This window comes from Arachis stenosperma, chromosome 10 (genome assembly GCF_014773155.1).
Source record: "Arachis stenosperma cultivar V10309 chromosome 10, arast.V10309.gnm1.PFL2, whole genome shotgun sequence".
Classification (NCBI taxonomy): domain Eukaryota; kingdom Viridiplantae; phylum Streptophyta; class Magnoliopsida; order Fabales; family Fabaceae; genus Arachis; species Arachis stenosperma.
The window spans coordinates 119,822,219-119,847,243 of NC_080386.1; the positions used below are offsets into that span (position 1 = coordinate 119,822,219).

The 25,025-nt window shown below is 33.3% G+C and overlaps 3 protein-coding genes across 4 annotated transcripts; 1 reads left to right on the forward strand and 2 right to left on the reverse strand.

Annotated features, from left to right (window-relative positions):
* Nucleotides 1-4,901: 4,901 nt before the first annotated feature.
* Nucleotides 4,902-7,638, forward strand: LOC130954932 (pentatricopeptide repeat-containing protein At3g49170, chloroplastic). Its single transcript, XM_057881702.1, has one exon. It carries the CDS (start codon nt 4,957-4,959, stop codon nt 7,402-7,404), a length of 2,448 nt encoding a protein of 815 aa, XP_057737685.1. The 5' UTR covers nt 4,902-4,956; the 3' UTR covers nt 7,405-7,638.
* Nucleotides 7,639-7,915: 277 nt separating this feature from the next.
* LOC130954820 (pseudouridine-5'-phosphate glycosidase) lies at nt 7,916-11,474 on the reverse strand. Its single transcript, XM_057881594.1, has 12 exons — nt 11,233-11,474; nt 11,010-11,118; nt 10,808-10,918; nt 10,407-10,489; nt 10,025-10,084; nt 9,857-9,917; nt 9,303-9,409; nt 9,131-9,208; nt 8,808-8,853; nt 8,587-8,707; nt 8,395-8,480; nt 7,916-8,252 (listed from the first exon to the last, which is right to left on the reverse strand). The coding sequence occupies exons 1-12, from the start codon at nt 11,290-11,292 to the stop codon at nt 8,155-8,157; spliced, it is 1,020 nt and encodes a 339-aa protein (XP_057737577.1). The 5' UTR covers nt 11,293-11,474; the 3' UTR covers nt 7,916-8,154.
* Nucleotides 11,475-15,650: 4,176 nt separating this feature from the next.
* On the reverse strand, nt 15,651-23,845 carry LOC130954760 (3beta-hydroxysteroid-dehydrogenase/decarboxylase-like). 2 transcript variants are annotated; one of them, XM_057881525.1, is made up of 12 exons: nt 23,485-23,845; nt 23,322-23,411; nt 23,085-23,218; nt 22,730-22,900; nt 22,016-22,141; nt 21,475-21,554; nt 18,404-18,602; nt 17,950-18,061; nt 17,285-17,459; nt 16,937-17,093; nt 16,594-16,660; nt 15,652-16,055 (listed from the first exon to the last, which is right to left on the reverse strand). In XM_057881525.1, exons 1-12 carry the CDS (start codon nt 23,714-23,716, stop codon nt 15,910-15,912), a joined length of 1,689 nt encoding a protein of 562 aa, XP_057737508.1. In that variant the 5' UTR covers nt 23,717-23,845; the 3' UTR covers nt 15,652-15,909. The 2 variants fall into 2 exon arrangements, with proteins under 2 accessions (XP_057737509.1, XP_057737508.1); XM_057881526.1 differs by lacking the exon at nt 22,016-22,141 and having other exon boundaries at nt 15,651-16,055.
* Between the last annotated feature and the right edge of the window lie 1,180 nt (nt 23,846-25,025).

Sequence of the window (25,025 nt, forward strand, 5' to 3'; positions counted from 1 at the left end):
TCGAACCCACTTTAGCTCTGAAATTATTGGTAAAACTTTTTATTTTCTTTGAAATTGTTTCGGTTATGGGTGGATTTAGGAATTTGGGCTTTTTTTCCTCGTGTTGTGATTGAAAAAACAAAGATGAGTTGGCAGAGAGGGTTGAAGTTTGCACAGGCACTTGCTGGTGCCTGATGATGGTGGGGTTATACAACTGTAGTTGGGGATGAAGAGGCAAAAAATATTAGTGATGGTGGAAAAATAAAATTGTGGGACTCAGAAAGTGGTGGTGATGGCATCGCAATTAATGTTGAGGTGATGGCTAGACTACGGTGGTTGGGGTTGGGGGAGGCTATGATGTGGGTGGTTGGAATTGGCGGCAGTGACAAAAATAAATCTGATGTCTGGTGATTGCTGAAAAAAGGAATAATCAATTGATAGATTGATGAGAGAGAGAGAGAGAGGGAGGGAGGGAGGGAGGGAGAGAGAGAGAGAGAGATGTTAATATTCAAAATTTTCGTGGATATATATAGTAGTTTATCCATGTAATAAATTTGTCACATCAATACCAAACTTGTTATAAAGGTATGGGTATTATCAGTTCAATTTTAATAATTTCATTTGCATATTACATAAATACGTTTGGAAAGACCAGGTTCATCATCAACAGAAGTTGATTTATCTGTTTTCTCAAGATATTTAATAGTTTGGTCTTCAAAAAAAAAAAAAAATCACATCTTGACTTCTAATTATTTTCTTACTCACCAGATCTTATAATTTGTGACCAAAGTCTTTATGACCATGACCCATGAAGATACACTGTTTGGACTTTTTATCAAGTTTTAATCTTTCATATCTTGGAATGTGAATAAAAGCCCTTTAGCTAAACACTCACAAGTGATTATAGGAGACATATATTTCTCTCCAAATTTTCTCTAGAGCATTACCATTTAGTGGAACTGAAAGAGAAAGTTTGATCAAATCTACCGCAGTCCTCATCGCTTCACTCCAAAAGGATTTTGGTAACTTTGTATGAGAGAGTATATACCTGACTCCATCATTGATAGTGCAATTCATTCCTTCTGCAACTTCATTATGTTGAGGATTCTTAGGAACCGTCTTTCAAACTTGATCTCATATCCTTTACAATACTCTTCAAATGAGCCTCTGTATTTACCACCATTATCTGCTCGAAAACATTTCAATTTTCTTCTGGTTTTTCATTCAACACTTGCATGAAAGTGTTTGAAAATACTGAGCACCTGCTCTTTAGATTTCAAAACAAAAATTCACACTTTTCGAGAATAATCATCAATAAAAATAACAAAGTATGATGCACCACTTAGTGTCTTAGCATCCATAGTGCAAATATCAGTGTGAACTAAATCTAGAACATGTGATCTCCTATGAGATCCAAAACTATGAAATGATACTCTAACATGCTTTCCAACAAAACAATAAGGACAAGTATTTAAAGTTGTACCTTTTATGAGAAGCGAGTGTTTCTTGACTAAGACGCTTAGTCCTTTCTCGCTCAAGTGACCAAGACGCTATGCCACAAATCAAAAGAGGAATAACTAACTATATTCACGTTTTCTTTGCACAACTTTACTTGTAACTGGTAGAAAATAGTAAAAATAGTAAAAATATTGTCCTTTAGTGATCTTGTATTTTTCACTAACAAAAAAAGTGCAATATCTCTCTTGATCCAATGCCTTCATTGAAATCAGATTAAACCGCACGTCTAGCACATGCCTAACATTATTCAACTGCAACTTGTATTCCATGTTGATTTCAAGTCACACATCACCCATACCAATGATATCACACACTTCTTTATCTCTCAATTTGATCTTGCCAAAATTTTCAGCAGTATAAGAAGTGAAAAATTCACGCCTCGAAGTGACATGACATGAGACACCAGAATTCACAATCCAAGTGGAATCATCACAGATAAGATTAACATAATTTTCATCATAGATGATAAAAATATCTTTATAAGCAATAGCAGCAGTTTCTTTATCATTATCTTTACTTTTGTCTTTGTTTTTTTCCTTGATTGTTCTCTTTTCAAGAACTTACAATACCTCTTGATATGCTCCGACTTGTCACAATGGTGACAATTGAACTCCTTTCTTGGCTTTTACTTTCCTCTTGACTTGCTTAAACTCTCTGACCTGTCAGAACTGTGATGTTTTTTACTTTAACTTCTCTCTTGTGACTCTGAAACAAGTGATTCTGACTGGTAGGAGGCATTAATCAAACCCATTCTTTTCTTCTGACTGCTTTATTTAACATGCTCTCTTTAACCATTGCTAACGTCAACTTTCTTTTTAGAGCTGAGTTAGTCAGTGTCACAACCAAAATTTTCCAACTATCTGGCAAAGAACTCAACAACAAGAAGACTTGCAACTCATCATTTAAAATAATTTCATTATTTGTCAGTTGGTTCACCATCTCCTGAAAGATGCTCAAGTGCTATGACATTAATTTATCTTCAATATACTTCATATTAACAAGATTTCTAAACAAGAATGCTTTGTTTTGCACATTCTTCTTCTCATATAACTCCTTCAATTTCTTTCACATCTTCTTGGCATTTGTTTCAGTGTCAACATGTGGATATACGCTAAGATCGAGCCATTGCCTAATAAAAGCAACTGCCTTTCGATTCAACATTTTCCATTAAGCATCGAATTTAGTACATTTGGATTTATCTCCCTCCATATGATCATACACGTCCTTGCTATACAACATATCTTTCATGAGGGTCTTCCAAATCGAATAATTTTTAGAATTCAATTTAACCATATTTAGTCCATGAGTATTTTCCTTTATTTAATCAGCACAAAAATAAATAACCAAAATTCTGATACCACTTTGTTGAAAAAATTGAGGTTTAATAAGAACCTATATAACAACGAAAGCACAAAAAATAAATTTTTCACAACCTGTGCAGTTAAATAGACAACTCTAAAGATACTCCAAGCAGCAAATAAAATGACAGAAATTAAATAATTAAACACCATAATTTTTATCGTGAAAAAAACTCCAAAAAGAGGGACAAAAAATTCACGGGATCTACTCCAGTAAAATCGTTCACTATCAAAATAATGAGTATACAATCAGTCTTCCTAATAATATTAGGGCATCTCAACAATCAACAAAATATATCATCAAAACTGATAGAATCAACATAAATTCTCCATAAAAGTAGGTATTTTAAATCAGACGAAAGAAAAGGCAATACAAATAGCAAGTTATATCCTAATTTTCGTCTCTACACCAGGAACAACATACTAAAATTTCATAAAAAAAAAGAACAAATTTACCAGTTTAATAAGATCAAATTGGGACTGCCATTTCCCCCTAATTTCTTCTCCTCTTTGACGAACTCTCTCTCACTCTTTCTATTTTATTTTTCTTTTCAAAATGAAGGAATGGCTCACACTCTTTTCATTTTTTCTTTTTATTACCCATTGCTATAAATCGCTACTTTTTATTATTATTTTTTTATTTAAAGTGTAGGTCCCACTTGAGTTGGAGACCCACCAACAATGAGTATCCTCCCGATATTTATTAGAATTTGAAAACCTTAATTAGTGTCAAAAATTTCTATTGGTTCTTCTGGAGATAATATAGTTAATTTAGAGATTAGGATTTTTAAACGAGAATTAGAGAACAAATTGACAAAAAAATGTCAACATGACGGAGTAAATCTATATTAGTTTTCTGGTCATATGTTATTAACGAAAAAAGGAGTGCTATACATACAAGTCATTTTAGTTTACAAGTCTTACAAGTTGGGCTAAATCTAACACACGCCACACGCGTCACTGAACCATCTTCGCGTGTTTCATCTTCGTTTCCTTTTTCGAGTTTCTTGTCAAATTTGTTCGATCTCCTTCGTGCTTCTCTCTTTGTCTTCGATCTCCTTCTGTTTTTTTCGATTTTCATGGTTTTTGAAATCAAACTTTGAAATTGTTTTGAAGATAATGTAACTTCAGAAATACACCCGAACGATTACAAAAATACACCCAAACGATTACAGAAATACATTCAAAGGATTACAGAAATACACCCAAACAGTTATAGAAATAAACCAAACGATTACAGAAATGCACCAAAAGGATTACAGATACACCCAAAGAATTTAAAAAATACACCCAAAAGATTTAAGAAATACACCCAATATAGGAAGGAGACAATATATTTCTTCGTGAAATATTTTAATGTTTTGCTGGTTAAGGATGAGGTACATGACAGAGACAATCTAGAAGAACAGTAAAACAATACCTTGAATAATGTTCCTTCGTTTTTTCGGGTGATTTTGATGAAGGAGAAAGAGAAAACGAAAAGAGGAGAAGAAATTTCAATAAAAAAAGAAGGAGGAAGATGTGGTGTTGATGACGACGATAACGAGAGAGAAAAATTACGAAAAAGAAGAAGAAGAGACACGGAGAAAGAAGAAGAAGAAGAAGCAGCACGGAGAAAAAAGAAGAAGAAAAAGAGGCAAAAAAAAAGAACGTGAAAATGACGTGAGTATAAATAACTTGTATGAAAAAGTACTTGTATGTGGAGAATAATCCTAAGAAAAAGTAGTCTAAAAACTATTATAAATTCTAAGGTATAAATTCGAAGATAAAATTAGATAACTATTAATTTTAGAAATTATTTTAAAATTTGAGTATAATTTTAGAAGCTACTTTAAAGTTTAACTCAATAAATACTCTTAAAATATTGTTCACCTAAATCCCTAAAAGGCTAAAATAATAGTGTAGCAAAAATGCTTTATATTTTTTAATTCTTTCTAGATTGTCCTTTATTTATAAAAGCTTAAAATAAGTAAATAACACAAATATAAATAGACATTTATTCAATCAGGAACAGAAAATCTTGTATTAACAAGTTCCTATGTTTGTCTTCACCCAAACACGGCCTTAGTGAGAAACACATGCAAGAGTAGATGTGTGTCCCATGCCGAGCCTGAGCTTAAGCCTATCTCTACCTCCTCCTCTCAACAACACCAACAACTCGGAGTTCCGCAGAGCCATCTCCACGCTCCACCCCGCGCGTGAACCTCACGATCTCCTCAAATCCTGCATCCGTTCCCGTAACTTCGCCCTTGGCAAGCTCCTCCACCGCAAACTCACTGAGTCACAACTCACCCTTGACTCGCCCCTCCTCAACTCACTCATCACCCTCTACTCCAAATCCGGCCAATGGCAACAAGCTCTCTCCATCTTCCAATCCATGGACCCCAGCATGCGAGACTTGGTCTCATGGACCGCCATGATTTCTTGCTTCGCCAACCACCGCATGCACCGCCAATCCCTCTCCACCTTCATCCAGTTGCTCCGAACTACCGATTTTTACCCTAACGAGTTCTCCTTTACGGCGTCGCTTCGGTCATGTTCCAACGCGGAGTTTTTCTCCACCGGCCTTGCGGTTTTCGGTTTCGTCTTGAAGACTGGTTATCTTGACGCTGATGTTTGCGTCGGTTGCGCGTTGATTGATATGTTTGTTAAGGGTAGTGATGATTTGGGTTCTGCATTCAAGGTGTTCGAGAAAATATCGGAGAGGAATGTGGTCACGTGGAACCTTATGATTACTAGGTTTGTTCAGTTTAGTCATAATGGTGATGCAATTCACTTGTTTTTCAGCATGGTGGAGAGTGGGTTTGGTCCTGATAGGTTTACTCTGAGCTCTGTTTTGTCGGCTTGCGCCGAGTTGGAGTTGTTGGCATTTGGGAAACAGTTACATTCTTGGGGTGTTAAGTCTGGAATGGGTTTGGATGTCTTTTTTGGGTCTAGTTTGGTGGATATGTATGCGAAATGTGGCGCTGATGGATCAGTGGAAGATGCTAGGAAGGTGTTTGATAGAATGCCGGAACGGAATGTTGTGTCTTGGACTGCAATTATCGCGGCATATGTGCAGGGTGGACTAGAACAGGAAGCTATTGGGTTGTTTTGTGAAATGATTTGGGGTTATGTCGTGCCAAATTGTTTCACGTTTGCCAGCACTCTCAAGGCTTGTGCAAACCTGCCTGAATTCGGCTTAGGGAAACAGCTTCACAGTCAAGCAATTAAGCTAGGCGTTTCTGCAGTTAATTGCGTGGGGAATGGTCTTGTTAACATGTATGCAAGGTCTGGAAGAATGGAGTGTGCTCGAAAATGCTTTGATATTCTATTAGAGAAGAACTTGATTTTGTGTGACATGGCTGTTGATTGGAATGCGAAAAATTTGGATCCTAAAGATGATATATTCAACCTTGAAACTGAAGGCACAGGTAATGGAGTTAATGCTTTTACATATGGAAGCCTCTTAAGTGCTGCTGCTTGTATTGGTACAATTAGTATGGGTGAACAAATTCATGCCAGGGTATTGAAATCCGGCTTTGGGAACAACTTATGCATTAATAATGCATTGATTTCCATGTATTCAAAGTGCGGAAATGAAGCAGCTGCTTTACGAGTATTCAGTGACATGAAAGATCCAAACGTCATTTCTTGGACTTCAATCATAAGTGGTTTTGCAAAACACGGGTTTGCTACGAAAGCCTTAGAATTGTTCTGCGAAATGCTTGAAGCAGGTGTAAAGCCTAATGGGGTCACTTACATTGCAGTTTTATCAGCCTGTAGTCATGTTGGCTTGATCGACGAGGCATGGAAACACTTTGCTTCCATGCGCCGCGACCATGATATTGTACCAAGGATGGAACATTATGCATGCATGGTTGATTTGCTTGGTCGATCTGGCTTGCTTTCAGAGGCCATAGAATTTATTAACTCAATGCCTTTCCGTGCTGATGCGTTGATATGGCGCACATTTCTCGGTTCTTGCCGGATTCATCATAACTCCAAGTTTGGAGAGCAGGCTGCAAAAAAGGTTCTTGAGCTTGAACCTCATGATCCAGCTGCATACATATTATTGTCAAACTTGTATGCTGCAGAAGGGCGATGGGATGATGTAGCAGCCATTAGGAAAAGCATGAAACTGAGAAAATTAACAAAAGAAGCTGGGTGTAGCTGGATTGAAGTTGAAAACCAGGTGCACAAGTTCCATGTAGGGGATACTTCACACCCCAAAGCTCAAAAGATATATGATAAGCTTGATGAATTGACTTTTAAAATAAGAAACTTGGGTTATGTCCCAAATACAGATTCTGTTCTTCATGATGTAGAGGAAGAACTGAAGGAACAGTTTCTGTTTCAACACAGTGAAAAAATTGCAGTGGCATTTGCACTGATCAGCACCAGAAAACCCAAACCTATAAGAATATTTAAGAATCTAAGGGTTTGTGGTGACTGCCATACGGCAATAAAGTATATTTCAGTAGTCACTGGAAGAGAAATTGTGGTGCGAGATGCAAACCGGTTTCATCATATCAAGGATGGAAAATGTTCTTGCAATGATTATTGGTAATTCACAAACTTTCGATTATGTGAAGTTGTTTATAGACAAAATATAGAGGTAGATTATTCTTTGTACGAGTATACTTTATGCCATGTAAGTTTTCCATGTCCTTTTAGAAACTACAATAGCTAATGTTAATCTCTTCTCTGATTTTACTATTTTAGAATATCTCATCTTGTAACATGCTCAGAAGCTTTTTGTACGTCAAATAGATAAAAATCCCTAACGAGATTTTTCTTGTCATTCACAGTTGCTACATCTCTTATGTAGTTATATCTAACGTGGAGATCAGCATCTTAGTCATTGGTACTTGAGAATACAAATATTTGTGGAGAATACGAATGATTGCACATCTTTTTATAGCTGTTGAAAATTTGTCGAACCATATCTCTTTACAGTGTAAACGTCACTCATAACTCATCACTTATCTTGAAATAACATTGTGTTGTAAACGAGATATACAATATAAACGAGATAAATAATAGAGTACAAATTGGTAAAAAACACTACAAATTACATATTTTTGTAAATAAAATATTTTTTATTTTAAAAAAATTCCTAAATGAAAGACAATGATCTCCAACAAAATTTGTACACATTAAAGTAAGCTTCCAAGCCTAGTCAAAGACTTCAGAATCTGTTTATAGTTTTAATCATAACCAACTACATCAAATATTTTTGTGAATTATCTAATCAAACACCCTGACCTTTGTCCACCACCACCGCTAGGTAAGGCTCAATTTAATTCAAGATACGAGCTCATCTCTGACCATGTTCTCTTTCTCTTTCTCTTAGTTGAGCAAGGGCAGCAGCAACCTTAGCTCCAACAAGAGCATTATTCTTCATAAGAGCAATGTCTAAAATATGGTTAAGACTTCAACCAGTTTAAACCATATTAATAGAAATTAGAATATAGTATATTCATTTATTTAAAGATATATGCTTCTAATACTTGATTTTGTTATAACATAATGTTGGAAAAACTTTAAATGAGGATACTGGATGCAAGTGAGGCACCCCCTGTCAACTCATTTACTCTAGCAAGCAAGAACGGAGTTACAGCATTTCCTGTTATATTTTTTTCCCTGCAAATGGTGCGATGAAAACATAAGAAAACCAGTTAATCAATACTATTTTACTATTTTACAACTTGCATGTGATGTCGACAGAAAGAGAAAATAAAAAGCTTACCTAGCTTCTTGAAGGGCTTTTTGGATTGCAGATTCAATTATGTGTCCAGATGCTGAGTGTTCTCGAGGAATAGGAACTGCTATTACAATTCCAGTTCCAAGCTTGAGTTTGTTGTTTGCTTCTGTTTGAAGGATAAAAATAAAATGAACGGTATGAAGCTGTATTTGAAAAAGAAAAAAAAAATATACAAATTTACACTGGAAAAGTAATATAGTCCTTGCCTATTACGCGAGCACACTCTTCTGGGCTATCTAGTCGACATGAAACCTGAAAATTATGGCATGACCAAATATAATATATACTCAATTAAGCTTGTTTATAGGTACATTATATTTTAACATTCAATCCTTGCATATAAACTTATAAAAAGTCTACACTCTAAAAATGAGAATAAACGTCAGTTTTGGAACATACCATGAGCTAAATAAATTATTTAAATCAGGAAAGATGCCAACATATCAATCTAATTACCAAAACATCTGTTGCTACTTCAAGTATTCAGAATCAGCATGTTACAGCCATGGGAAAACCCAACCAAACATACCTTGCAGCCACTTGATTCCGTGAAAAATGCAGGGAACTCATTTGTCTTGTAACCAGCGACACAAACTCCCTGTGTTTCCTGTCCAAGATACGGAAAAAAAACATGAGTACAAGATACAACTTAGCTTGCATAGTTGAACTACTTCAGTGACTATTAACGCAAAAGTCGGTACCAGATATTCAAGGGTTCTGGGAATATCTAATATTGATTTTACGCCAGCACAGAAAACTGCTACTGGAGTTCTACCTAGCTCAGTGAGATCTGAAGATATATCCATAGCTGTCCAAAGAAAAATGAAGATAATATAAAAACGCTAGATCCATTTGTAGTCTCAGTGAGAGAAAAAATAAAAAGGACCTATGTATCAAGTTCCCATTCTGAACTTAGCATTTAGCATTCTCAATCTAAACTAGTAAAATTCCGACTAAAAATTGTCTAGCTTTGCAATTTTTTTCTGCCCTACAAACAAAATGCTGAACAAGGGGTATTATTAGCCTTTTAAAAACAAACTTTTAAGATCTCTTGTCTGAAAAGCCAAACTCGGTCCCAGGCCATAAATCTCCCTTTGAATTTTTTTACTGAAATTACAGGGCTTTCATGAACCTTCCAAAACAACAATAATAAGTTAACATGCACAGGTTGATTCATTTGGTCCCAAACCAGAACATGTTGCATTTATCATGGAAAATAATTCTTTTAACATTAAGATATAAGAAATTAGCTTACTATGTTCCCCATCTCTATGTACTCCCCCAATGCCCCCGGTCACAAAGATGGGAATATGAACCTGCAGTAAATATAAAAGAACGGTGAAACCAAAATGACTTGGTCCAAGGATAGAGCATGAAATAGATTTTTGCATAAGGAGAGTAGATGAAAAATTATATAAGATACCATAGAAGCCAACAACATTGTTGCTGAAACAGTAGTAGCACCATTTCCACCACTAGCCACCTAAAACGTACATGTTAGTGTTTGAAAAAAAAAAGGTCGGATCACAGTGGTCCTGGATAAAAGCAGTTGTGAGTGCGCATAAAGCAAACAAATTATTTATCTCAATGGTTTCCAGTTCAGTGTTAGAAGATTCATAAATCCGGCTAAAGTCAGATTTCAATTTTCTTTTCATGAGGTTGCTAAGATTCACATGATCACAGACATAAACATATGATTACATAAATAGATTCTTATAAATGTCGGCATTATATATATATATATATAGTTGTCAACAAAGGAGAATACAACATGAATATAGTGTACTGATGCCAAAAGTACTCACAACATGTGCAATGTCTCTTCGAGCTGTTTTCTGAGCTTTGGTTCCCAGAGTAGCTAGCTTCTCAAGTTCTTCAACACTTAGGCCTATCCACGTTACACAAGTATGAAAAGAAAATCCATCCAAATCAAGCAACAAGCTAACAAAAACCCATCAAATGGGGGTGACAAACCCTTCAGCATATTTCTTCAACGTTGTATACATACAAAATTTATAAATATACACAGATAAAACTTTATTTACAAAAACAACATGAAGTAATTAAGTGAAACCATTCCATCATGCTTCTTATACCACATGGCTTATGCTTTTTCAAGTTACAAGAATTGTGATATCAATTGAAAGCATACCAATACCATGAAAATAAATAAATTAATTAAATAAAGGAGAATTATAATAAAGACCTACGCAAGGGGTGCCATCCAAAATTGCAATGGTTGCAGGAACAGCACCGTTCTTCCTGACAATATCTTCTACCTCTTTTGCAGTTTCCAAGTTTTGAGGATAAGGCATTCCTAAAAATAACAACACAGCATCAAAATTGTTCAATCGATAAACCCTAAACCCTAAGAATATAGAGGGGAAAAGCGAAGAACCGAACCGAACCATGTGAAATGATGGTGGATTCGAGAGCCACGACGGCACGGCCAAGTGATAAGGCTTCAGAAACCTCTGGAGCTACCTTCACATTGATTGAATATCCTCCAAGTGCATCCTATAATAATAATAATAATAATAATAGCACAAGTAATGAGAAAAAGATGTTATATATAAATAAATTAGGCAGAAAAATTGGATCATAAATAGGAAAAGTTGGAGGATCGGAGACCTTAGGTGAATCCAAGTGTCGGCGGAGATTGTTTATTCGTGAGGCCGCTGAAAACGCCATTAACAGGCAGTTACCACACTAACAATATCTCAATTTAAAAGTGATCAACCAACTTCTTGAACTTGATCTAATGGTATATACTAATAGGAAAAGTACTCTCTACTCTCAATACTTAGTAAGAAGCTGTGGAACTTGGAACTTCTGGTTTTCTGGTATAGTGGAACGTACACTTTGAACTGGGAATGTAATGTAAGCTTCTATTTGATTTTGATTTTAAATAAATTAGATTTGGAGATTTTTATGATATTTTTATACAAATATAAAAATAGTTATATTAAAATTAAATTCATTGCTTTTCTTATATACACAGTTTGTTTTATACAAATTCACATTATAAAAAATTTAATTATTTTGTTGTTTTTTATATTTTTTAATTAATTTTTTTTTATATTATTTTTAATTTTATAAATTTAATTATTTTTAATGTAAAAAATATTAAAATTAATTAAATATTTTTTTATAAATTAAATATAATTATAATTAAAAATTTAATTAGATCTTTAATTATATATATTTTTAAAAAAATATTTTATTAATTTTAATATTTTTGACATAAAAAATATTTAATTACAAAATTAAAAATAATATAAATACTCAATAAAAAAAACCACAAAAATATTTTAATTCTCTCTATTCGAGGTCCAACTAGCAAATTATTTTTATTAGGATAACATTTATACGTGGTCAATGATAGAGAAATATCTAAAGAGATTATACATTAAGTGGTTAAAAGAAATTTAGATATTAGTATTTTTATTATAGAAATAAAATATAACTAGAATGAGACTCGCGTGTACACAGAGTAATAAATTATACATTATAATATTTTTCTAATAAATATTATATTATTTAGAGATTAATTAGATAATATATAAACTAATGTCAAATTTAAATTTTTTTATATTAAAAATATTTTACAAGATATTTATTTGATAGTTTAAATATAATTTCATATAATTTTTCAACTAAAATGTAGTACAAATTAAAATATAGTTTATTATTTTAAAATTTGAATTCATTTATTTTTAAAAAAAGTATAGACTTTTTATATTAGAGTTATACAAAATTATATTTTTATGTATTACTTTTATTTTTATATTCTTTTAGTTGTCATACTTTATCTTTTTATATGGTGTTCTTTGAATTGTAAGCATAGTTATCAGAACCCACCTGGCAATTGACTCGGTCAGGTTACTGGTTTAACCGGTGGATCATAAGTTTAACTGGTTGACCCGATCATAATTAATTAATTATATAAAATTTAATTTTTATATTAAATTAATTTATTTTCTAATTCATTAATTAATTAGTATCTATTACATTATTTAAATATAAGTTAAATAATATTAATATTAATAGATGTTATATAATTATCAATAACAAAAATATGTTATTGATTAATAAAAAATTTTTGCTTATCTTTTTTAATTTAAAGATATTTAACAAAGTTTAATTTTTATTTTAATAATTATATATAATTAAAAAATAATTCTTTTTTAAAAAATTAAGTATAAAATAAAAAATAAAATAAAATAATATGAATACTATTTATTAGAATAAAAAGATAAAAAATATTTTAAATTTACATGACTAAAAGAATTAATACACAAGTGGTTAATTAGGATAGAGTAAAGTATCGTTTTTGTTCCCAACATTTGGGATAAGTCCTATTTGTGTTCCTAACGTTTAAATCGTCCTATTTGTATCCCTAACGTTTATAAAAGTGATTCAATATTATCCTACTATAAATTATGCTAACAAATCAGATTATATTTTTCAATTATTCTCACTTGGATGTATTCATTCTCAATTAGGTCTCACTATTCGATTTTAATATTATACCCACTATTTGTGTTTACTGTTTAGATTCAATTATGTCCCTAGGAAAATGAATTATGTAAATGTTGTAGGAATTAGTTTCAACTTTTGATGAACTATTTTTCGGAGTGGATCATCGATTCTATCCCAGACATTTGTATTCTAACTTTAAGAAGAGATTTTTAAAACTCAAACTAAAGCATTCATGATGTGTAATTGACGGCAGGATAACATTGAATCACTTTTACAAACGTTAGGGATACAAATATGACGATTTAAACGTTAGGGACACAAATAGAATTTACCCCAAACATTGGGACAAAAACGATACTTTACTCATTAGGATATGTCTAATAATTAATAATATATTTATTAAAACATACAATATAGCACTAAGAGAAAACTTGCCCTAGTGGTTGCAAGGGTTTTTTTACAACTTGAATAACCCAAGTTCGAGCCCCAGTGGCGCCTAGTATATATATTCTCAATTTTTGACATTGAGTGTTGCTGCTGACATCAGCGGTTGACCCGCTCCGGTTCGAGCCTCGGTTTAAACCGGATTTTCCGAATTTGATCGATTTGTTTATTTATCTGGTTCAAATGTTAATCCGGATCGGTTTAAGATTTGGTTCATCATTTTTTCGGTCGAACCGGCCGGTCCGATCTGGGTTTGATAACTATGATTATAAGTAATTAAAGAAACAAATTTAAAAAAAAATGAACGAGAATGAAAAACATCAAAAATATAAATTAATTTTATAATTATGATATATTTAAATATACTTAGTAAGGAGATGTGCCAAATTTAAACTTACTTGGGTTTAGAAAAATGAATGAGAATGAAAAATATAAAAAATATAAAAATATTATGCATTAATTTTATAATCATGATATATTTGAATGTATTTAGTAAAAACAAGTGACAAATTTAAACTTATTTGAAGGAGTTTTCGCTAATTGGTTTGAAAAATTAAGAAATAAAGAGTAGTAGAGTCTTATGTAACATACATAAGTAGACCAAATAATGTAATAGTAAAAGTATTAACATGTATAAGTTATAGAATTTCATTATTTGTAATTGAAAATTTTTATAATTATTATTATTATGACACTTTTAATGTATATTTATTATATTTAATTAGTATTTTATGTTTTAATTGAATAATAATAGATAAGAATTTTATTTTATTTTATTCTTTTTAAATCGTTTACTAAAAGATGATTGGTTGATTTTCAAGTTTTGCCAAATAAGCAAAATTGCTGAATGGCATCGTTAGAAAGAAAAATATGACTTAAACACAATATAAAAAAACTTAGGTATCAACTTTTATAAAATAAAAATAGATATGGCACAATAATGTTGTTCGATTCATATAGTCAATTGTTCATACTTTGACCCACTACTTAGCCAGGCCCAAAGTAAGCAAAGCCTAATCAACAGACATCAGCCGGATCGACATTCGCCCGACTTCATAAAAGGTCGGACGCAACGATGTTATATAAGCCATACTTGCCCAAAGCAGTAACTAACTCCTATAATCTCTTCTACTCATCTAGAAAGGAGATCTCAAAGATTTCTCTAACAAAAGAAAATGGTTATCCATCATTAAAATTGGAGCCACTCTAAAAAGTGGTTAGTGACTCTACCTCTACTATTGTAAATACACTACACCCTCAAGTATACTCCGAACCCAATCTACTAAAAACTATCTAAAACCCTTATTAACTTAAGTATCGGAGTCTTTTGTAGGAACCGCTTTCCACCTCCTCACGAAGAACTCGAACGGCTTCCTTTCTGCAATAGAAAACCTTGAACCTTTCACTAGAAAGCGTCTGGACATCACATTCAAATCCAATCCATCCGTTTCAGATAACCCTCAAAATACCAACCTTCAGACATGTATACGTATTATATCTTATTTATTTGGACCGTACACTAGCTCAAAAAAACATTACTTGGTTTTATAAAGTCAATTTAATTTTAATGAAATTTGGATAAAATATATTTTAATATAAAAATGTTATATAACAATTTGTTTTCCCAAATTTATTTTTATAAAGGAGGCTTACGAGTTAAATGGATAACAAGAACTCTTTTGGTTTCTTCGCGCCACGGCATCCTTCAATTTGGGAGGCCGAAGACTAATACGTCACAAATCAAAACTCTATTTAAGAATTTGTCGCTAACCAATTGATTGCTGTGTGGATAAAACAGAATTCAAACTCTTAACATTTGATTAAGTAGACTAGTGAGCTAACTATTAGAGCAATTCAAATTGGTTAAACAGGTAACATTAACAAGAACTTAAATCTCCCATATTAAGAACCTAAGAATCAATTTGACATTAGAAATACTTTGAATATCAGAGCGTCTCACAACTCTTTCTATTCCCAGCTCATGGTTTTACAATTTTGCTCACAAAGTCATAATAAACATGAGTTTAGCACAAATGATGAATATATCATTTAGATATTTAAACGTCTTCTACCAAAGAAATTAAAGAAATTTAAATGGCGAAGCAATCAGATTAAAATAAAGAAACTAATCAAACTATGCATTTTCTAGTCCAAGAATGCTACATCATGTCTCTAGTAGAGAAATTGCTACGCATTCTAATTTTGAATTCCAAACCAGCTTAAGAATTTTTAACAAATAAATACTAAGATTTTATAGGTTAGTTGAATATAAATAAAAGAATCCCAGTATTGTACAATCATACAATGAACTCCACAGCATACACAACTTGAGATAGTGCTCATCCCCCCCTTATCCAAGAAAAAACTAGGGGTTACAAGCTATCAGTCACTCTTCTTAGAAGGAAGGAACTTCCTTATGGCATCAGATTTCAATTTGCATCCAAAAGAAAGTGCTTTTATGAATAAGTCATCAATTTCTTCCTCCTTCTTTTCATAAATGTAGAAAGCAATAAATGCAGTGGTAAGTCCTGTAAATGACAAGAAAAAGAGAAACTATCATCATTATTCATTACCAATTTACCATCAAGGAACTGCAGATTCAAACACGTTAATATTACTTTTCTCGCAAATCACATATATTTTAAAGGTTTTGCTAACTAGTGCCCTTAGGGCACTTGTTCAGATTACTTTGAGTAGAAACTTTTAAAATTTTTTTCTTTAATAAATGCACAATAAGTAATGAAAAATTAAATTTTTTAGATTCTCATATTTAAAGTGCATGATTGATGTTTTATGAAAAGTAATTTATATTTAGAAAGTATTTGTTTATTGTAATACTTAGTTGATAAGTAGCACCACTAGTAGGTAATTACCCGGTATGGGTATGGCAGCAATTTAGAATTGCCTATGAATAGTTCACTCATAATAAACAAATACAAGTGTGAAGCATGTAGTATGAATAGATTCAATCATTTTAAGTGGAGGCAAGTCTAGCAGTATAATTTTTTGTGCAAGCAAATGGTACATACATGTGCAAAATTTGTGAGAGAGAGAGAGAGCATATACCTATCTTATATAAGTTCTGAAGTGAAAATGCACCAAAGAAGCTAAGAAGGAGCGAAGAGAAAACAACCTATTGATCAAGGCAAAGATATTTCAGCACGCTAGATACTTGAGAAACTTTATCCTCAGTAAATTGAAGTAATCTGGATATCTAATTCTAATCCTCCCCATTATCAAAATCTAACATACATGAAATTTTGAAATGACAGTTCCAAAATTAAGGCCTTCACTTTTTCAGCAAATTTCACAACTTAAGTTGTCGATCACTAAATGCATCTTATATTATTCCATACGCATTGCAGCAGCAAGCAATGGCAAGGGGGAAAATGCAATGCAGTTTAGGTACCTTAAAGAATAGCATCCACTCGGTCCCTTGTGCAAGGGATTTCAAAACATTCATAGGAATATTCCATACTGATACCACGGAGACAGCAAGTTGATGTGACATGTCTTCTGATAAGTGAAACCAGGATTTGGGCATTTTCTGAACAGTGTACCCCAATCTTCATATACATAAGAGTACAAGAGATAGTTAGCATTTATCTTCCCATCGGAAGCTGGACTACAAAGCTTCAAAACAATCATCTTCATGGTTACAAATTATATATATCATTCACTATTGGGTGAGCTTAACACATATCAATATCATCATGTAATTGACAACTTAACATAGAACAGTAAATAGTATACGTACATCTTTGCCGGTAGAATCCCATGAATGAATAAAAAGATCGATGCAAACAACAGAAGATTTGAGAGAGCAGTAATGAAAGTATTCCCGGGTGCAATGAAGCTTAAGTATATTGCAATCAAGACTAACAATGTGGTGAACGTTTGCTTTCTGTCCTTCCAAAGCAATGTGTCAGCAACTGCAAATAAGTACATCAGTTACAAGTTATAACCAATAGATAGATAAAAGTAAATTGCAAAATCACTCCCAGCACCAAACGGTAACTGTGTTGTGTTTGTATATTAAGTAAAAGCGATATGAAACCATTACCATTTAATAGATTATGATAATGGATTGAGTTAGAATACCAACTCTAAGTTGGAACTTCTAAGTTCCAACACTTGTTCTTTGCACTTTCACATCAATAAGAAATTACAAAGGTAAAATGCAATGCTTCATATCAACATAGACCTATATAGAATAGAAGTATTTTATGAAGACTGGCCCACGGATATGAGGCTAAATGGCACATTAGCAGTCATGATTTCCCGAAGTTTATTTGTCTTTTGAAAATGAATATATGCCTTTCAGATTTCTTTTACAACAAACCAAAAACAGCATTAAACAAATCAGCATATCCAGAGTTTCCAATCAAATAAGTTAAATGGATTATAGTTGATTATTCATACCTCTTCCACTCCCAAGATATATTGAAGCTTTCGAGGCCCCTTCTCTTTTGGCCTTAAGTTGATTTTCAGCCCTCAAGTGTGAAAATGAATTAATCGTCCTCTGCAAACCCTCCTGTAGAAAAAAAAATGCAATCACACTAGAAATGAAACACCAGGCAACAAATAGGACTAGCATTTACACTCACCACCATAAAAACATGAACCTTTGTGCAATAAAACACCATATATTTTACAAGTCAAATCCAATAGTTGACTTCAAGTTAATGATATTAACTCAATATTATCAATGAGTGGAATTACAGAATTGAACATTACTTTATTTTATCAATGTGCCAAGATTGCAAGGAATATAGATCACAAAGGATATACATAAACTTAGAAACTACACAAAGGTTCTACATAACAATAAACCAAAATATTCAATGCATAATAAAATCAAGAAATATCACAAAACCTTTAGCGTTACAATGGGTTCATATCGAAGGCGCTCCTTTGCTTTTGAGCAATCAAAAGTTCTGTTGCAAGATAGGAGTCTTACTCTTGAAGGTGTTAACTGAGGCACCTTCATACCATATGGACCTAGCAGCTTATATGTATACTCCACCAATAGTGCAATTGGCATGAGAACAAAGGCAGGGATCTTTATTCTTGGCCTGCAAACTAAATGAACTCAGCTAACAGATAAAAGGAATTGATAGAGCCATGACTATACTTTTACAGTTTTTTGGTGGGATAAGCAAAACTATCTCCCATGTTTCTTTTCAATTTAACTATAAGAGATATAGAAATTATTATTTATTAATAATGATAGAAAAGTAGAAACCAACATTCACATTAACATATAAAAGAAAAACCAGAGCAGCAGTGAACAATCCCACAAAAAGAGAGGTCGCAGAAAGGAATTTTATCTGATTATAATTAAAAATTGAAAGGATACCAAATAGCAGCTAAGATAAGATGAAAATTTCCAATAATCCCATATCCTTATTTAATAGCAACTTCAGACCTATGCTCAGCATAGGGTTGCACTTTCCACATTATTGAACAAATAACATGTAGTTTTTGTCTGAGTATGTGGTGTCACAAAATTTTAGTGACAAGCTGATGGTTTGCCAGAATGGTTGTATTATTAACAGGGCAGAGGTCATGTAAAATGAACAGCACATAGGGTGTTAAAAAAAATCCGACCAAAAATTTTTGTACTAACTGCAAAATTATCCCGCGAGAGAGTTTGACTACCTAACATAGGGTGCTAATTATGGATTTGTGTGTTTAGCGAAAGGTGTGGAGAAGTAGACAAAAATGAAACCCAAGGACTAGGAGGTGGCAGATGAAAGGTAACAAACAAAGAGACTAGAGGTAATTGAGCTAGAGATAAAGAATCATGGTGGGCGACAAGTGTGCAAGAGAAGGTAAACATGAAGAGGGAATGTTTTAAAGTGTGGTTTTTATGCCGCAATGTGGAAAATTGGAATAAGTATAAGTCGGTTAAGAAGGAGACAAAAGTGGCGGTAAGTGAAGCAAGAACGAGAGTTTATTAGAGTTTTATCAATCTTTTCTTTGGGTATGTAAGATGGTAAGATGCATTTACAAGATAGTGAAGGGTCAAGAAAGAAAGAATATAGATTTGGATCAAGTTAAGTGCATTAAGGACAATAATGGTGAAGTTTTGGCCACAAACGAGAACATCAACAAAAGATGGAAGAGCTACTTTCACAAGTTATTTAATGATGGACATGAGACTCTTTCGTGCTCAGGTTGGTTACAAACAAGGGAGGAGGACTAAAACTTCATTTACTATAAAAAAATTCGGGATTTTGAAGTTAAGGAGACTCTAAAAGGGATGAAGAATGGTAGAGCAGTGAGCCTGGTTAATATCCCTATTGAAGTTTAGAAAAGTTTAGGAAGAAAAAGTGCCTGTTGGTTAGCTAAACTCTCTAATAATATTTTAAGGTCTAAGAGATGTCAAACAAATGGAGTATGGAGGAAGAGCATTTTAGTCCTTATCTACAAGAATCAGGGAAATATACAAAGTTGTGAAAACTATAGAAGGATCAAACTCATGAGCCAACTATGCAGCTGTGGGAAAGGGTGATAGGGTAAAGGTTGAAACAAGAGACTCAGGTTTTGGAGTTTGGAGTTTGGTCTTTATCCTAGTAAGATATACCATAAAGGCTATACAGTTGTTATGGAGAATGATGGAAAGGCTTTGAAGTAACAAAAGAATCTATATGTGGTTTTTATTAACTTGAAAAAAAGCATATGATAGGAAGAGAGTAAGAATTACATATATTCACATAATTAAGGACATATACGATGGGGTTACAACGATTGATGTGAAACCCAATATGGTGTAACAGAATAATTTTCTATTGGTGTATGATTACACCAAGGGTTATCTCTAAGCCCATATCTTTTCACACTTGTGTTGGAAGTGCTTACCACGCATATTCAAGAACTTGTACCATGGAGCACACCTTTCACGGATGACATCGTCTTTGGGAGAATAGCAAGAAGAATTGAATGAGAAGTTGGACTTGTAGAGAAAGTACATGGTTCGCACATAAGTCACACTAAGATGGAGTATATAGAATGCAAGTTTAGCAGTGGAAGGGGAAAGACTTACACAGAAGTGAAAATCGGAAAAGATATTACACCACAAGAGATTTAGTATCTTGGTGGTATTATTCAAGACAATGGAGAAATAGATGACAGTGTAAATCATAGGATTCAAGGAGGTTGGTCGAAATGGCAGAGTGCTTCAATTTTTATGTGACAAAAAAAGTACATCTAAAACTTAAGGGTACATTTTATCGCATTGCCATTAGACCAACTATGTTGTATGAACAGAGTGTTGACCGGCAAAAAGTGAACATGAACTTAAATTCAATGTGACTCAAAGGAGTATGCTTCGATGGATAAACACTTGAGCAGTCATATGCGTATGGACATAATAAGGAACAAGGATATGAGAGAAAAAGTTGGAGTAGCTCCCATTGTTGAAAAGATTGTGGAATCTCATTTTAGGTGGTTTGGACATGTGAAGAGAAGGCCAATAGAGCATCTAGTGAGAATGGTGGATCAGATAGCAGATAAACCAGTTATTAGAGGTAGACGACGACCTAAAAGGGCTCTACATAAAGTGGTCAAGCGAGATCTCTGTATAAACTATCTCACCGCAAACATGATACATGATAAGGCACAATGATGTTATTTGATTCATATAGTCAACCCTACCTAGCGGAATAAGGTTTTTCTGTTGTATATTTTTCTTATTTTAGCATAAGTATTTGATTAGGATTACTAGGAGTCTACATTGTGATAGTAAATATTTCTTTTTGAGTATTTTCTTATTTGTAGTTTTCGCAAATAATGGATCAATGCTAATTTTCATGCTAAATTGACATGAATTGAGAAACTTTGCTTTTACATCCAGAGGGTCACAATAAAAAAAATGAGATCTTACATTCAAAAAATAGCATAAGCAAAATGAGAGCAAGAAATATCAAATGACTCATAGTATACCTTTCATATCCGAGACCTTCTAGAATAAGTGACATGAATTCCCAAAATTTTATAGGTTCCATATTTGTTATGAAATATGCCTACAGGAAACAGAGGGGGAAAAAAACTTCAGCACGAAAACACTACAGAAACTGCTAAATTCCTACCTAATCGTGCTAATAACCAAGTTCCTTCCCCACCCCCTCCTTCAGTATGCAAATGCCTAATGAATCTTTCATGAAATGAATAATTTGTTTAAATTAGAATCAAACAAACTAACTAGGTCAAACATAATGTCTTTGCTGAAACGTATATTTTCTAGGTCTTGTCATTCACCCACCCAAAAGAAGAAATCTACCCTTAAATGTATCATCAACTCATCATCATGTTAGCAACTGTGGTTTCTAAAAGAATGTACACCTGTGAATAACTAATAACCCATCGACAATAGAGCAGGATCATCATCACCACCTTCTAAGATGTCCATGTTTAATCTTCATTTACATAATTAACCAAATATTTATATACCAAAAACTGCAATGACAGAATCTTCCAAAGGTACCTCTCCTGCAGCTTTTTTTGAAACTTCCCCCTCTGAAGCTAGAGCTCGGTCAGCACATAAATGGGAATGAGCCACATTTCCAACATAAGTGAAATCATACATGTTATTGCCATCACCAATAATGAACTGTTCAAGAGAGAATTATAAATTAAAGAATTAAAGACTTGATGAAATTTTCTGGTAATAAGTTACATGTGCATACCGCTCTGTCCAAATCCATCTTTATTTCAGGAAGCACAATGGTTTTCTATTATTTGCAACAAGCGAATTTCTTTCGATTCATGGATACTTTGAATCAGCAAGCTATGTCCCACTCAAGATTAACTGTCCAGATTAATTAGCTATTGAAGGAGAGTACCAAAATTTACTAGGACACTCATTACATATGCAGTGCAAAGCATAGCCTTCAGCAGAAACTCACATTAAGAGTCAGGAAGTATGACTGAGTATGCCAAAGCATAAGCTACAGGGCTCCACAAAGCAGTAAAGTCAAGCTAATTGCTAACTGTTCTCATTCTGCTCAGCACAAAGGGGAAAGCATAGAACAGACCTAATAAATATTAAGCCTGCCTAAATCACGCAAAAACTACAAAAACGTATTCTATAGCCCATACTCAAATTGCTACATGAACACAAAGTACAATGATGATGCCAGAAACAAAGTCACACACACAAAACCATATCTACAGAATTAGAAGGTACAGCAATATTTACCTTGGTTTTCCCTGCCTTGGCAGCATCAACTGCCGAAGGCACCATCAGTCTATCACCAGGCCCAAAAATGCTACTAGGACGTAGCGAGCAAGTCAGGAGCCCACTAGTTCCATTAGCCTTCAAAACCAAAGCCTCACCCTGAGCTTTAGTGGCAGAATAATGATCATTATGCTGAAAGCAGTGCAAAACTCAGTTTAGGAAAGTGCCAATTACATAAAGAACAGGTTAACAAGATTGAGCAACATTTCAAGTCGCCAAAAATATAATATAAAATGCACCATCCACCAAGCCAGTATTCAAAATGTATGCATTATCTCATGTTACAAGAAACATAGAGAGTAGTTATGGCAGGTACCTTAGGTGGATAGGGCATTGATTCCTTTCCATTATGAATTCCATGAACGCCATCAAATACAACACTAGATGAGCTGGTGTAAACAAGCCGCTTCACTCTAAGTTGAACACAAGCATCAATGACATTCTGTGTTCCTTGCGAAACAAAAATCTCAGTGTCAGTTACTTTTCTTTCAAACGTTCCATCAAACAGTTGGCATTCCATGAAGAAAAACGAACATAAGATTGAGCATTTTACCTTGGACATTGACAGAATGATGAAGCTGATAGTTGTTAATGGATGAGTTTGGAGCAGCCATGTGGAAAACAATCTCACAACCTTCCAATGCTGCAACGAGAAACGACGCCGTTAAACACCATATGTGTTGATAAACGACATTGAAGTAGTTAGGAGAGGTAACCTTTGAGGACGTGTTCCTTGTTACGAAGATCGAGAGAGACGTATTGGGCGCGACCAGAGCTCAAGGCTTGGCCTAGTGTCCCGAGTTGTTCGGATGGTTCGAGTTCGATAGTGGCTCCCAGATCGGCGATGCGAACGAAGTAGGTGTTGTCTTGGATCAACATTTCCACCAGGTGGCGGGCGGCGAAGCCGCGACCTCCGGTGACGACGCACCACTTGTCATCGACGGCCATAGGTGAGGTGATTGGATCACAGATTCAGCTGGGGTGGCAGGCAACAGACCAGGTGAAAGACAAAACGTAACCAGCAACGTTCTGAAAACCGGACCGATCATTTAAGTTACTGGTTCATCAATTTACTAGTTCATGAATACAAAATTGGGGGAATCCAAAATTAAAGCTTATTTAGATTTTAGAATGTTAAAAATTAGAATTTAGTGAATTTATTTAAGAGTTAAATTCTTTTTTGGAAAAGTCTAGGGGCAACAATTTTATTAAATTCTGATTAACATATAACTAGCAAAAGAAAAGTGGGTAATTTTATATTATTGAATAAAATTTTACACAATTAAAAATATTATTAATAGCTATTTGATGGCTACAAATCACAAAAGTTATTGATCCTATCATTTCTCTTTTTTTAGAACAATTAAAAATAAATGATTTTGTTATAAATATAAGGGTTGGATCCTTGACTAAGAGTTTGATCCTTAATTATAAATAGTCTTTTTCATATATTTTTAAAATTAGGTCCTCTAAATTTTGAATTTTTAGTTTAGAGAGTAAAGTGTGATCTTCCATCCTTTGATAGTTTTTCTCTCATATTTACTCTTGGTCCTATCTATAAAATAAATTGTAAAAGATCACACTTTAAAGTGATATTCAAAATTTAGAGGATTCAAATCTTGTTTTTTTACCGTATATAAGGTAGCATTTGTTTTTGGGGGCAGGACACGGAGACATAGACAACACTTGTTTAAAAAGTGTTTGAAAGCAGAGACATGGACAGTGAACATATTGTCTCCGAGACAGTTTTTTATACTTTTGTGTCCACTCTTTCACGAAGGACAATGATGGACATGGGATTTGGAAGAATGGACACTGACAATTTTATAAATTTTGTTTTCCTTTTTTTCCATTATTATCCCTTCTTATTTTTTCTATTGCGTTGTTCAGAGATACTTTTTTCTTCCTGTTCTTTCTCTATCTCTTTCTTTTCTAGATACTCTCTCTTTTCTATAGAATTTTTTATTGGGGGTAGATAATTCTTTTCTTTTTATCGCTTTACTTCAATACCATTTTAACCTTATATTATATTATTTGATTTGTAATAAAAATAATAACAAAAATAATTAATCTTAAAATTTTTGAAAGATAAATATTATCAAAAATAAAATTGATCTTTTAAAATGCTAAAAAATAATTTATAAATTGTAATTAATTTTATATAATTTAAAGAAAAATCAGTTTTTTATAAAGAAAAATCAGTTTTTAGATAAAAAAAAATTAGTTTTTTTAAATAAAAATAGATTTTTATATGCAA